The sequence below is a fragment of the Protopterus annectens genome, chromosome 12.part0, assembly GCF_019279795.1.
Source record: "Protopterus annectens isolate FY-2018-M chromosome 12.part0, PAN1.0, whole genome shotgun sequence".
Lineage (NCBI taxonomy): Eukaryota > Metazoa > Chordata > Ceratodontiformes > Protopteridae > Protopterus > Protopterus annectens.
Window position 1 is genome coordinate 885,915,677 of NC_056746.1, and position 15,295 is coordinate 885,930,971.

The following is a 15,295-nucleotide window of genomic DNA, read 5'->3' on the forward strand; positions in this document are numbered from 1 at the left end:
CCTCAGCATTATGTCTTTCTGGGCTGTAGGATCAAGACTGTCCCTATGTTGGCATCCCTACCTCCTCCCAAGGCCTTAACTCTCATTTCCTTTTTTCAGTCCCTTCTTCCTCTGACTTCACTAACAGCCAGGGAATTTCTGAGAGTTCTAGGGTTCATGGCTTCTACCATTCCTATGGTCCCATTTGCCAAACTCCACATGAGAATGTTTCAGTGGTTTCTGAAGTCAGTTTGGCTCCCAACGTTTTCATCCCATCATGCTTGTAGTTCCTCTTCTGCCATATCTCAAGCAGGAACTTCAGTGATGGATTCAGCAGCTGACTCTCAATCCAGTGCTCCCTTTACATCCACCTCTTCCTTCTCAGGAGTTGTTCACAGAATCTTCAGATGTGGGATGGGAGCAGCATTTGGCTCCATAAAGGTGCAGGGAATCTTCTTGCCTCATCAGCAGAAAGAACATGTCAATGTCAAAGAGATGAGAGCTCTTCTGCTGGCTCTTCAGATTTTTCATCCCCTCTTCTCCCCAGGTCCTCTCAAGGTGTTTGCACACAATACCACAGTGATGTGGTATGTCAACAAATGGGGGGACAAGGTCTTAACTTTTTTGCTGGTTGGCACTCCTAGTGTGGGAACTAAGCTATCCAGTATCAAGTCACTGTTCAGGCAGTTTACATTTCCTCAGGTGAAAACATTGTGGCAGACTCTCTGAGCAGGTCTGTAACTCAGTCCCATGAATGGATGGCTTCACAGGGATGCATTTCTGGACATTGTCCACCAGTGGGGGATACTCCTCAAATAGATCTTTTTGCCTCGCCTCTGAACAGACAACTTCCTTCATTTTGTGCTAGAGTCCCAGGTCCTCTGATTTGGTAGGTGGACGCCCTTTCTTGGAAGGGGATGTTTCTCTATTCTTTCCCTCCCCTTCCTCTCATTTCAAAAGTCCTGTTCAGAGTTCAATAGGATGCTCCCAAAATCTTGTTGGTGAATCCCTTTTAACCAAGACAGCATTGGTTCTCTCCTCTTATGCATTAAGCCAAGGACAGATATCACAAGGTTATCATACAGGTTGGGCCTACTCACACTAGACAAGAGATGTCTCATCCATCCACACCTGTCCACTCTTCTACTGACACTGTGGGCGATAGGATTTTGATTCCACATAGACACCTTTTTTTTGAGGACGTACTTGGGTGCTGCAGGAGGCCAGGAAGCCCAGTACTAGAAAATCCTACTTATCCAAATGGAATAGGCTTTCTGATTGGTGTCTTTCTTGTGACCTGGATCCAATTTCTGTGGATGTTCCTTTGGTTCTTACTTAACTGTGTAAACTGCTCAATGTCGGCTTGGCGTATTCTCCTGTTAAGGGACACTTCTCAGCTATCTTTGCTTGTCTGCCTTTTATCACCTCCTTTAGCTTCTAGAGTTGAAGCTAAATATTTTCTTAAATGCATACTTCATATTAGACATCCCAGGAAGCCTGTTCCTGCTCCCTGGGATCTTAATTTTGTCTTAGAAAAATTGACACAGACTCCTTTTGAGCCTGCAGCTTCAGCTTCCTTGCAACATTCCTCTTGCAATACTGTACTTTTGTTCGCACTTAACTTCTGCCAGATGGGTGTCTGAGCGTCAAGCCCTAATGGCTTGCCCTCCTTTTTGGTGCTTCATAAGGACAGGGTGCCCCTTCGTACTAACCCTTCTTTTATGCCCAAGGTGGTTAATGTGCTGTCCTTTAATCAGTCTATTCATTTGCCCACTTTTTCCCTCCTCCGCAGTCCGCCTGTGAGAAGGCTTTGGACATGCTGGATGTGCATTGACAACTCAGATTTTATTTGGAAAAGACTAAGACTTTTCGCTGTACTCCTAAGGCAGCTACCTGGACTTCTGTGGATACATTTACCAAGCACTACAAGTTGGATGGACTTTCAAGAACTAGAGTTGGTTTTGCCAGGGCCGCCCTTCATGGTTTCTTAGATAACTCTGCTGCTCCTTTCTCCTGCCTCTCTTCTTCCTGAGCTTTGGCACTCTCCCTGTTGTAATGAATGCTACAACAGTGAATTGGAAGGACATAATCTTGCCATAATGGTAGATGTCCTTCTCTTCACTGTTACAGTATTCAGTACCTCCCTTCGCCCCCTGGTCCATTTCTCTTCTGAATGTACTGATTACCTCTCTTTTCCTTGGACTGGCGTTCCTACTGGGGCTTTGAGTTCTGAGGATGGTACAGCCAGATGTCACCTTTATGCCCTATGATGCACAAGGAGCATATATGTAATGTACAGCATACCTTAAAGTGACCTAAAGGCTTTTGTATACTGGCTGGACGTCGGGCCACCCTTGGCCAGGGGGTCCCTTTTATGCTGAATACTGCAACAGTGAAGAGAAGGACATCCACTGTTATGGTAAGATTTTACACAACATTACTTTCTGTAGTCTTGACCTATGAGCCTCATTTTAACCTCTTGAAAGGACTTTGTCTCCTTAGAGTCTTGCAGTTTCAGAAACCAGACCACCCCTGTACATTTTGTCAGATTTTTATTATGGTTTGTTCTAGGCCTTTTTCTTTGATATTTGGAAAGGAAGAACTGAGGAGATGAACTGGTTTTCTCTTTGCAGGACTGCCTACATTTCTATGGATGTCATGGCATGCCACACAGATTTGCTGGTGTGTGATGAGAGTGGACTTTTGTCACCTTTGTGGCTAAAAAAGTGTTTTGTACTGCAGTGCCAACTAGTGGTAGGGAGGATGTTTCACACTGACTACTTTCTGAATAAAATTTCTTTTTCGAACATGTTTGAATACACAATTAATATTTCACATTTATCCTTTTTGATGTAATAATAATATATGTATTAGTTTTTTTTTAATTTTGTGCATGTTCATGTATGTCATCTGGCATTTCACATTGTGATTTTTAAATTCACTCTACATCATTGCGCTGAAAATGTGTGCTTCCATCCATGACAAGTTGCTGTCAAGTATGTTTCATGTGTTATCTGATTAAAGCACACTACTGTGATCTGATGGCTTTTCTGGTGTAATAGTATGCAGTTTTTTTGCCCCCCAGGATTTGAGAGGCTAAACTTGTGACGTCTTTTTTTTTTTTTAGGAATATGCGAAATTTCAGAAGACGTTGCAGGAGCAGAACACAGCGATTCTGAAGACACTGAAAAATCATACTCTAGTGAAAGTGAATATGCAAGCGATGATGAGCAAAAGCTAAAGAATGATCAGGAAGATAAAGAAGACAAAGACAGCAGCAAAAGTGAAAAAGAGTTGTCCTTATCAAAGAAGAAAACCAAACAAACAGCTTTAACTGAAGTTAAGTCAGAGAGCAATGCAACAGTTACTCCTGCTGAAAAGTCTGAAGTTAGTCCCAAAGAAAAGTCAGCTGCAGAATCTGATAAGGACACTTCCGAGCCTAAAAACACAAACTCACAACAGACGGTAAAAGAAAAGGTTAAAGGTGGAGATGATGTGGACTCCCCTACAGTCCACCTTGGTCTGAACTATGATTCTGAAAATGAACTTGTAATAGACTTAGGTGATGATCATGCCAATCGTGAAGGGAAAAAAAGGGACTCTTCTTCAGCATCTGCGACCAAAGAAGTATCTACTGCTAAACCAGAAAGTATGTTTTCAATAAATTGTTCACTTTTTAAGAAAACATAGAGAATATGAAGAGCTTTGTAGTATGTCAGAGTTATTAACAGTGAAGTACTGGGAGTATAGATACACTGAAAAACAATACTGATCACATTTTCTTAAGCTGTTTACTTGTACTTCAAAACAGGCTCTGCTACCCTTTGCTTGCCCTTTTCTTTACTGACATTATTTATTGAATTACTTTTGTTGAAAGGGTTAGTCCCCATAAACTTGTAACTTAATTTCAGGGGTTACCTGTGGTAGTACTTGGACAGACTGGGGAAGTTTGTCCAAGCAAGTAGGGAAACTACCCTATTCTTTTTTCTGATATGTGCCATGGGATCTTTAATACCCACCAGAACTACCACCATCTCAGTCAAATGGAATATTGATTTGTCATCCCATCTGATGAATGGCAGTTCAGGACTGCAGCAGCACCTAATCCTAAACTGCAGTATTAATTCAGTACAGTGAATCCAAGTACTGGATGTTGGGAATCCAGCTCACAATCTTATCTTCCAGCATCAGAAGTGAGTGTGCAGTCTGTCGAGACACTAACACTCTTTAAGTTACAGTAAACCATATTGTGCCAAAAATTTAAAACATAATGCAAGAAGTACATGATCTGCCAAGGAGATTAATTCAGTTTCTGTTACTGATAGGACTGTTGTGCTGCATGCATACACAAATTGACAGAACTTTACCAGGCTGCTTTGTTCCTCTGCTGACCCACCCCTCCATCTCCATTTTTTTCCTGCTAAGATCGTTTGTTCCTGATGCTTCCATGCTACTTTTTTTTATAGCTGCATTTTTATTTCCTTTTCTTCAAGGTTTCTGAGTGTAGGTAGGCAGCCTTTTTTGGCAAACATTTTTACTTGGGTACTGGCAGCACCAACGCTGTGGTGACCCCTAACCGGGAAAAGCTGAAAGACACAACAATTGGCAGCACCTTCGGTAGACAGCCTTCTTTGCCAAACATTTTTACTTGTACTGGCAGCACCTTCTCCTATTTTTTGGGTGTTCTCCTCGAAGCAACACCTACAGGATTTTATTTTCCTGTATGTTTTTCTGTCTTCCAGTGAGAAATTTGTAGTTTGTAGTTCTTTGCTGTATATACTTTTCTAACTTCTGTACGCAGGTTGGTTTCTTAACCTGTTTAGAGTGGCCCTGTAGTCCTTCCACTTGGTTTAGCCAATTAGGTGGTTTATTCCATTGTTCTGTTTTTTTCTGGTTATTTCAAAATTTCCTTTGGTTTGCTTTTATTCAGGTTTCTTATTGGTTATTGCATTGTGTGGCATTTTTTCACAAACATGTGCAGGACCTTTCTTTGGACCCCTCCACCATTGGTGGTTAAACTTCATTGAACTTCTATTTCTGCCTGGTTTTTACACTAGCTCAGAAGACTTTTTCCTTCTCTTTTAGTCTAGGGTTTTCCTTCATTTCCAGGTTGGGACTTGGCAGATTTGGTTGGTTTGGTGTTACACATGCAATTTCAGCAGACCTTTTTATCCCTCCCCTCTCTGTCATCACAGATGGATCCTTTCTTTTGGCCTTTCTGGTTGGCCCTTTTTGCTCACTGGGTTTAATTACTTTGTCAATAATAAATAGCCATTGAGAGAAGGGTGCATATCCCACATCATTACTCAGTAATTTCAGATAATAATTTGATGATGATAATCTCAAGTAATAATCCTTCTTCCCTTGTAGTCTACTTTGTGCCTCTCTTGTTCTTACAAACATTATTTATTGAAATAAAGAAAGTAGAGAAATGGTTTAACAAAATTGCTACGTTTGCTGCTAAGATGCCCACTCTAACTCAGCATTGACTGGCCCTCAAAAAAATAAATTGTCTGGAATTAAACTATTTCACTTTCTGTCAATTAATTTAATTAATCTCTGTGTAATCTTCATATGTTGAATGTACAAGTACAAAGCTGTATATATAACTACTTCTTGCATTTTATCTTGTAAACTGTATTTTTTTCTGTTTTATTGGAGCTTTTCTCCTCGGGTCTCCACTGAAAATGGGCCACAAGCCTAGTTGGACTAACCCAGTTAACGAATGTCAATAAATAAAATAATAAATAAATAATTAAAATTCACCCCTAACTTGTTTAACTTTCCTGAAAAGTATCCATCCCTTAATTGATTGCTACAGCTTTCTGCTCTCTAATCTTATCTATGTTAATAAATCTCTTGATTCATTTGGTGATGAATTATATTCATAGTACACATCTAAGATCTGGAATCCCCTTTTTATCCGTATTAGACATAGAGTTTCTCCCTTTAACTTCAAACTTCACCTAAAGCATTTTTTAAAATGTGAACAAAAAGGAAAACGGCTGCGGGTAAAACCAAGGTGCAAAAATAAATAGAAAGAAATAAAAGCACAATGCACCGAGGTAACACACAATAGCGTTTAATAAAACAAAAAAACAACAAATGGTGAGCGCTTTCGCAACTGTCGTTGCTTCATCAGACAAAACTAAAATGCAGCTCAATGCTTAAATGGATGCAGATAGAAAACAATTATCACATCAATTATAGTAAATTAATGATAGCATACTTTAAATGAGCAAGCACAAAGCGTTCATCTCTAATACTAAAACTGCACCGGAAGCTAAAAACTACGTAAAATAAAAATGCACTGAGAAATGCAATACAAGTATGTTAAAAAACACAATCTATAAATATCTAAAATATACACATGTATAAATTCTTCATATAAGCAACATCAATAGTTAGTGTTTAAGGCATCTTGCCTTTAAGAATGGAATTAGAGAAGTGGTACCATTAAGACCCGGATATCTTTCGGCATTCAATTTCAATATCCACTTTTGTTCATAACTTTCTGTGGTGTTTTCTATATCTCCACCCCTTGGATTTCTGTATATGTGTTGCAAGACAAAAAATTTAAAGGAATGAGAGTGATCAGTAGACATAACATGATTAGCCAGTGTACTAGTTTGCTTACTATTTCTAATATCTCGAATGTGCTCTAGTATTCTGTCTTTAAACAATATATTAGTTTTGCCTACATAAAAAGCAGGACATTGCTGGCAAAAGCAGAAATAAATAACATCAGTGGTCTTACAATCTGAGTATTGGTTTGAGCATAATTTAAAATGTCTAGTTGGATGAGTGTATGTGCTTTTGCTAATAATGTATGGACAAGCACTACAATTTCTACACGGAAAGGTGCCTAAGCGGGTAGAAGTGCAGGCAGTATTACGTAATTCTCCATTAAAGAGATGCTGTTTAAGTGATCTGTTATTCCTGAAACTAAAAGTAGGAATGTCACCAATTTTGTCATTAAGACCAGGAACATCCTGTAATAAATGCCAATATCTCTTAACAACATCTGTATACTGGTTGATGTTACTGGCGTACTGAAATACAACTCTAAAATCATTGTTAGTCATAATATTATTGCCTGTACTATCAACTGTACTATGTGGATTCAAATAAGGTCTACATCTGGTGTGCCTCAATTTCCAGACATCAGAAATAGTTTGATCAGTATCCGCACTTTTGTAGCCCCTTTCCAAAAAATCAGATTTTAATCTGTTTAATGCAGTCACTGAATCCTGGTCTTTATCATGTAATTGTAGTGTCCTAAAGACCTGCCCCTTAAGCACATTCCTAGGGATGTGTCTGGGATGCATGCTTGGTTTATGCAAAAGTGTATTTCTTCTAGTAGGTTTGTAATAAATATTACTAAAATGATTTAGGTCAGACTTAATGACTGTGACATCAAGAAAATTAATTTCAACAGCAGAAATCTGATGAGAAAATCTCAAAAACTCAGTTGTAGTGTATAAATATTGTTAAAAATGTGCAAAGTCTGAACCCACATCCCTTCCACAACATAAAAACGTCATCTACAAAAGGTACATACCAGAGTACTTGCCCTAGAAAGGGGTTTTTATCGGAGAGAACATTTAGTTCTTACCAGCAGACCAAAGCTAGGTTAGCGTAGCTATTGGCATATGGATTACCCATAGACATGCCAACCTTCTGCAGAAAAAATTGATCTTGAAACATAACTATATTGTTTTCTAGTATGATTTCTAATAGACTGCAGATTAATTGAATCTTACTATTAGTATAGCATCTGTTTGCTGTCAAAAACTCTCTTATTTCCACACCCCAGGAATTAGGAATGCTGGTAAATAAGGACTCAATGTCCATAGTAACAAGGACAAATTCCTCGTCTTCATTAACACTAGCCATTCTATTATGTAGCCATTCCAAAAACATATTAGTATCTCTCAATATAGTATGGCAGTTATCTAAAAAACCATGTAGACTGCCTTCTACATATATAGATAGAGGTTCAGTACACCAACCAGCCCCTGAAACAATGGGTCGCATGGGTGGTGTAGATATATCCTTATGGACCTTGGGTAAACCATATATACTTGGGGCAATAGGCTTGGTGACATTGAAATACTTAAAAAGTGGTTCAATTAAACCAGTGATCAGCAAGTCAAAAATCAAGAAAGAGACTTTATCAGTAATAGCATTAACAGCAAATTTAGAGATGCATTGGTAGGTGTTGGTATCAAGTAAGAGTTTCTCCATTTGTTGAACATATAACTCTTCATCCAATAGAACTACGACACCACCTTTATCCACTTGTTTAATGACCAAGGAGTGTAAGAATGCCGAAAGATATCCAGGTCTTAATGGTACCACTTCTGTAATTCCATTCTTAAAGGCAAGACACCTTAAACACCAACTACTGATGTTGCTTATATGAAGAATTTATACATGTGTATATTTTAGATATTTATAGATTGTGTTTTTTAACATATTTTTATTGCATTTCTCAGTGCATTTTTATTTTACGTTGTTTTTAGCTTCCAGTGCAGTTTTAGTATTAGAGATGAATGCTTTGTGCTTGCTCATTTAAAGTATGCTATCATTAATTTACTATAATTGATGTGATAATTGTTTTCTATCTGCATCTATTTAAGCATTGAGCTGCATTTTAGTTTTGTCTGATGAAGCAACGACAGTTGCAAAAGCGCTCACCATTTGTTGTTTTTTTGTTTTATTAAACGCTATTGTGTGTTACCTCGGTGCATTGTGCTTTTATTTTTTAAAATGTGCCTGGTTTTATTCCTGCTTCTCTTCTTCTGCCTAACCTTGCTATTTCTTGCTGTGTCACTCAACACTTCCATTCCTACAGTTTCTTGAAACCTGCACCTTGTCATATTTTCAGTTTACTACTCTCATAATAATGTACTGCGGTGGTGGTAGTGCGTTAGCGTTGTTGCCTCACAGTAAGACGTCCTGTTCGATTCTCAGCTAGAGCATCTTCGGTGTGGAGACATGTGTGAATGGGCGTACCTTCGTTGAAGGCTGTGCGTCAGGGCTGGCAACTCGGCACGTAAAAATCTACTGCCAGTCATTAGCGGACCGGAGTTCCGCTGTGGCAACCCCTAACCGGGAAAAGCCGAAAGACACAACAACAACAACTCTCATAATAATGTATTTCTTACTATCTCCTCAAACATCACTTCATCCTCCCTTGCTCTTTCTTCCTTCTCTTGTACTCTTACATTAGCTGCTTCAGGATTTTTCTTGCCTGTAACGATAAAGTTGATCTAACTTTAGACCTGTTTCTTCTCATTCTACCTTCCACTTAATTGCATCACTTGGCAGGCGGCTCAATGGCTTCTTTGTTTACAAAAGATAAACAAGTGAAAGTTAAGTTGTAGAGTTTAGTAACAGTTATAGTAGTTATAGCAGTATCAGTATTGGTAGTGAAGACATGTTACTTGCAGTTTTCTCATTTGTAAGTTTTCAGTGCGAGTTGTTTATTCTTTCTAAGCCACTTTCCTTGTATTTCTAGCTGATATACATGGCTAAACAAGACAAGCCCAAGAAGGGCTTTCATAAGTGTGGCCACAAAATCTCATCCCCCAGGAAACTCATGACCTCTGCTTGATGTGTCTGGTGATGCATTATTTGTCTGTTATGTTTCCAGCTGTTCCTTTGCTGGGTAGATAAGTTCCCTCTTGAGAAAGACCTTTTACATTAAACAAATTGTTGTTTTATTGTACTTTCCCATTTAGGAAAGTATTTTTAAGCTATGAGTTTCTGTTTTAATGGACTGTCATGAGACTTAACTGTACTTTTAAATGTGAATGCACTTCTTCTAAAAAGTTGTCTAAAGTAATTGAAAACTATTTGATTTCCTGTGGAGAAACTGTATTTATTTTACTTTTTGGGGCTGACAAAGTCTTTAAAAGTGTTTTTTACTGCATTTTTCTGTAGAAAAGGTGAATTTTAAAAACTTCTTAAATTTTGACTGTCTCCTGCTCCTTGTTTTCCAAGGAAAGAGGCACCATTTTTGGCTTGACCATGGAACAAACTACCAGTCAACCATGGTCGGCCCTTCTTTCAGCTACAGAAAGAAAAAAGTTATGCAAACAGTCTTTGCCATCACAGCAGGCTAGCAGTTTGCCTTGCCGCAGGTAGGTGAGTCCTGGGGCCATAGCTTAGTCCTCACACCACTCATCTTCACCCCAGATCCCTCTGGTGTAGGACCTGTGACCACTATGGACCAGTGGTTAGCCACATTCTCAGCGACTCTTTGGGTCTCCTCATTGGGCAAGGGAGAGTCACTCTTGTTGGTCCAGGGAGAGGGAACAGGGAAGACTTCCCTGTATGGTCAGGATGTTGTGCTCATCCATGAGGAAACTGCTGCTACCATTAATACTGTTGGCCCAATTATTCCTGTCAAAATGCAACAGAAAACTAAACTGTGTACTCCTCAAATTTTCATGGACAAGAGAGGTTTACTGGGTCTGGCTGAGGGTTTAATTCAGGCTATTGATCCTTCTTACAAGGTGGTTTCTGGTAAAAGAAAGAGGGATACCTCTTTTCCTGAAGAGATTCAAGATTCTGAATCTGGACAGGAAGATGAAGGGATAGATAAAAGGTTTTCTGCTCAGTTTTCTTACTCAGAGTCTGAGGAGAGTTCAGTTTCTGATTCTCCTTGTAGGGATTTATTTTACTCTGAGAATATTTCCAGAATATGCCAGTGTTTTCAGTGGGAGAACACTGAGGTTTCTCAGCCCCTCAGAAAATATAGAAAGAATTTCCAAAACCTTCACCCATTCTTCCAGTTCTGTCTGCTTTGGAGAATGTGTGTAACTGCCTGCAGTTTTCTTGGTAGTCAGCCTACTGACCCAAAAAATGCTGATAGAATGTGTAAAGTTCCCCATTCTTAAGTTTTCTTATACCTTTCTCAACCCCCTGATCCAGCAGCTATATCAAAGTGTATGCAACTTTGATTTTCAGAATTTTGAATTGTCAGGCCAGGTCAACACCCCCACCAGAGGTGACAACATATTGGACCTGGTCATCACCAACATGGGTGACTGGTGTTCCACACTGGAGGTCAACCCCTCACTGGTTAGATCTGACCATAAACTAATCACTCTGCATATCACATTCCGCCCTCACCCCCGGTCAGAGAAACCACCGTGAAAAACTTTTTAAAAGCAAACTTCACGTTACTTAAGACCGAGGTGGAAAGTTTCAAATCCCCCATGCTAAAGGGTAACGCTGTCCAAGTTGCAAAATCCTTTACTAATGCACTCTACGGGCACCTACAAGAATGCATGGATCATGCTATCCCAAGCAAAACCAAGACTCACTCCTCCAAGAAAAGAAAACCAGTCTGGTGGACCCCTGTCATAAACAAGGTGTACAATAGAAGGAGGAAAATAGTACAGAGAAGAGTAAAATCCCAAGAAGGGAAGACATCCCTGATCAGTATCAGCATGAAGCTACGATCCCTCATAAAATCATCCAAGGCTAGCTTCGAAAGAAAAATTGCCAAGGACTCTAAAGATAACCACAAGGCATTCTTTAGCTATGTCAAGAATCTAAGTGGCAATTCTCAGATCTGCATGGAATTAGTGCAGAATGGCACAAAATACACTGAACCGACCAATATCGCCAACATCCTGGCAGACAGGTTCAGTGCAAACTTCACCCCCCTCTCACCCCCAAAAGGTCCCATAACCATACCAGAAGAATGTAGTGCCCCTGAAATCACAGACACTCGAGTTAAAACAGCCCTTTCCAAAGCCAAAAACACAGCATCAGTGGGACCGGACAGTGTCCCAGGCGGCATCCTACATGAGCTCAAAGATGAACTAACCCCTCACCTAAACACACTGTTCAAACTCAGCCTCTCCTCAAGCTACATGCCCATAGAGTGGAGCACAACAACGGTTATTCCGCTCCACAAAGGTGGGGTCACAACAGACCCCGGGATCTATCGCCCTATAAGCCTGACTAGCTTTGTCTGCAAGGCTATGGAGCGCATCATCATGGATCTCATTAACAGAGACAACTGGACCCTACCCAGTTCGGCTTTAAGGGCAGATCATGCCTCCTAAATCTGGTGGACTTCTTTGAGACAGTTACCAAGGCTATAGCCGAGGGAAAGGTGGTCCACACAGCCTACCTAGACCTCGCAAAGACCTTCGACACCATTCCCCATTCTGGTATTATAGACAAGCTCACCAGCCTGAACATAAACCCCTACATCACGAGATGGGTTGCCAACTGGCTCATGGACAGAGAACCCACATGGTAAGAGTTGCGGGAGCTATGTCTGCCTCTAAACTGGTTACAAGTGGCGTTCTCCAGGGCTCAGTCCTAGGACCCCTCCTGTTCGACATATACTTCTCAGAGGTACAGGCAAGCACAGGAGGACTATGGCTGACCAAGTTTGCAGACGACTGCAAACTAGAGGCTGTAACTGACTCTCTGGCTGACAAAGACATCCTCCAAAAGGGTCTCACTGAGACAGATGCCTGGTGTCAAAACCATGGCCTCAAGCTAAATGCCAAAAAGTGCATAGTCATCCCCTTTGGAAAAAAACAAGTACCCACAAACGTAGGTGGTAGCCCCCTAACTATGGAAGACGTAATAAGGGATCTGGGGACCCAAGTAGATGGTACTCTCCTTTGATAATCACATTGCCAAAGTGGTTAGAAAATCCTTCTATGTGGCCCACCTAATCACAAAAGGGTTTGCATCCAGATCAAAAGAGGTCATTGTGCCCCTCTACGCATCGCTCATCAGACCCATCATATAGAGTGCAACACCCCATTTGGGATGTACCTTACAAGACACCTGCAACAGCTGGAAAGACCACAGAAGTACCTCACCAAGAGGATCACTGGACTCAAACAGATGCCCTATGCAACTCATTTGAAGAAACTCCCGCTGTACTTGATTGCATACCGCCTATTCAGAGGTGATCTCTGCCTGACATACAAGGCCATGTCCAACCCAGAATTGATGGACATGCTCCACCTAAAGATAACCATATCCCCTTGTGCTACACGCTCTAGGGATCTAAACCTCTCCACAACAGTAAATAGGACTTGCTGGAGTGATAGATTCCTGTCCCAGAGACTTCCCATGTTCAGGAACAAGATTCCAGTCTACATTAGGCAGAGCTCCTCATTAACACTCTTTAAGAGAAACCTTGACGAGTGGATGAGAAACAGAAAGTTTACCCCGGGGATCACTTCAGTGGCTCTGCTGGACAGAGGCACAGGGAACTAATGTTAGGGGGCGGCGAAAGTCAACACATTCCGGCTAGGCTTATAAATGCCTTTGAGCAGATAGCCTACCTATGAACCTATATGTTGTTGTCTTTCAGCTTATCCCAGTTAGGGGTCGCCACTGCGGAACTCAGGTCCGCTAATGATTGGCAGTAGATTTTGATGAACGCCGAGGTGCCAGCTCGACGTTCAACCTTCAACGAAGGCATGCCCATTTACGCATGTCTTTCGAACGCCCACCCAACTGCGGGGAGGACATGCAGACTCCACACAGAAGGCACTCCCTGCACTCCAGCCGAGAATCGAATGGGAGAACCTCTTGCTGTGAGGTAACAATGCTACCGCTGCACCACCGCAGTGATTATGTGAAAGTTTATTCTGCCTAATTGTGAAATTGTCAGGAATGGCTCCATATTGAAATGTTGGAAATTGAAATGCAAAGCTTTAAAAAAAAGACAAACTGCTGGAGAAGAGTGGATCCTCATATATTGTTCCTCTCCTTTAAACTACCTTTTTTGTGGGGGGCAAGCCCCCTGCATCCTCCAAACTTGCACACACAACAACTTTGAGATTGCCGTACCTCAGAAAAAAGGGAATGTTCTGGGAAATGACCATCTTGGACTTGTCATATTTAAGTCCATTTTTTGGCCATTCATTCTCCATGTTTCGGGATTCACTCTAGCAGGTCTTGACATTTGAAATGGTTACCATCTGGAATGGCTGACGTGCAGTTTCTTCTTGTGAGGAAATATCTGCTTTAAATAATTTATTTTGTTCCACTGTACAAGTCACAACTCATTGTTTACTGTGTGTGTGTGTGTGTGTGTGTGTGTGTGTGTGTGGGGTCTATATTAGATAGTCGAACGTTGAAAAGAATGAACGCTCTTATATCGAATCCTAATAATCGAAACCACACAATGTCGAACATACGGAACAGCGATTTTTTTTTTTCCAGGGGAAAAATCGCTGCTCCAAAAAAAAAAAAAAAAAAATCCACAGACAAAATAAAGTGGGGGGGCTGTGCCCCCCACACATCCCCTACTTAAATGTACCATTTCCGAGATCAAACCACAGTGGAGGAAACGGCAAAGTCCCAGCAATAGCCCAGCAATTTTTTTCCCTGGGAAAAAAATCTCTGTTCCGGCCACATTCTCTGCTTTCGGTTGTCAAGGGTCAATGTAAGAGCGTTCGCTCTTTTCAACATTCGATGTCCTGATATAGACCCATGTGTGTATGACTTGGTTGATGCTCCTTTCAATAGCTCTGGACACTGGCACTGTTTGGAGGCTTGCTTGACTTCATTCGCAGGACATCCCAGATGTGAAAAATGAGATTTTAAATTTTCCTTTGGATAGAAATTTAGTTTTTGGTTCCTCTGCTGTAGAGGTTATCAAAAAGTATGATGAAAGGGATAAGCTGAGACAGGGAATTTAAGATTTTTCAGCCCTCATTTTCCAAATTTAGTAAGGCATTCTCTAACCTCACATCCAGTTTTGTCAAAGAAAAAAAAACAGTCTCAACAAAATGTTGGTAAACAGACGTTTAAGAAAAAATGGCCGGGGGGGGGGTCCAAAAAGAGATCAGCCCCCCCCCCAAAAAAAAAAAACTAATGACATTCAAACAAGTCAAAAAGACTTGTGACTTGTCCCCCCCCCCCAAGCAGTCCCCTTTCCCTTCCAGAAAGTCTGAATCTTAACTTTTTACTTTTGCAGCAGACAGTCTCAGACAAATGAGTTCTGAAGATCATTCATCAAGTTTCAAGATGGCAGTGGGAGGAAATCCTGATTTTTTTTTTTGGGGGGGGGGGGGTAATTCCTCATCCACCAGACCAGACGCCTTTATTTCCTCCTGTCCTTCAAGTATTGTTCCAGGGTGTGATAGAACCAAATGTTCATTATATTGATCACTGCTATAGTTGCCTTAGCTGTATGAATTGTATACTGCCAAGGATATAATAGATGAACAGCTTCCAAAGTTCAGTACACCTTCCATGCACCTAAACAGACAGGCAAGTCAAGCTGAGGTGAATAAAAAACAAGTTTGGGTGCTAG

General features: G+C 40.8%; 1 protein-coding gene across 6 annotated transcripts in view; it reads left to right on the top strand.

Annotated features, from left to right (window-relative positions):
• The window catches only part of ZMYND8 (zinc finger MYND-type containing 8), a 1,698,999-nt gene that overhangs the window by 1,128,937 nt on the left and 554,767 nt on the right, over window positions 1–15,295 (top strand). For all 6 annotated transcript variants that reach the window (XM_044089914.1, XM_044089913.1, XM_044089918.1 and 3 more), the window contains one exon: window positions 3,107–3,628. In XM_044089914.1, coding sequence (XP_043945849.1) covers window positions 3,107–3,628 — 522 coding nt within the window. The remainder of the gene's footprint in view (window positions 1–3,106; window positions 3,629–15,295) is intronic.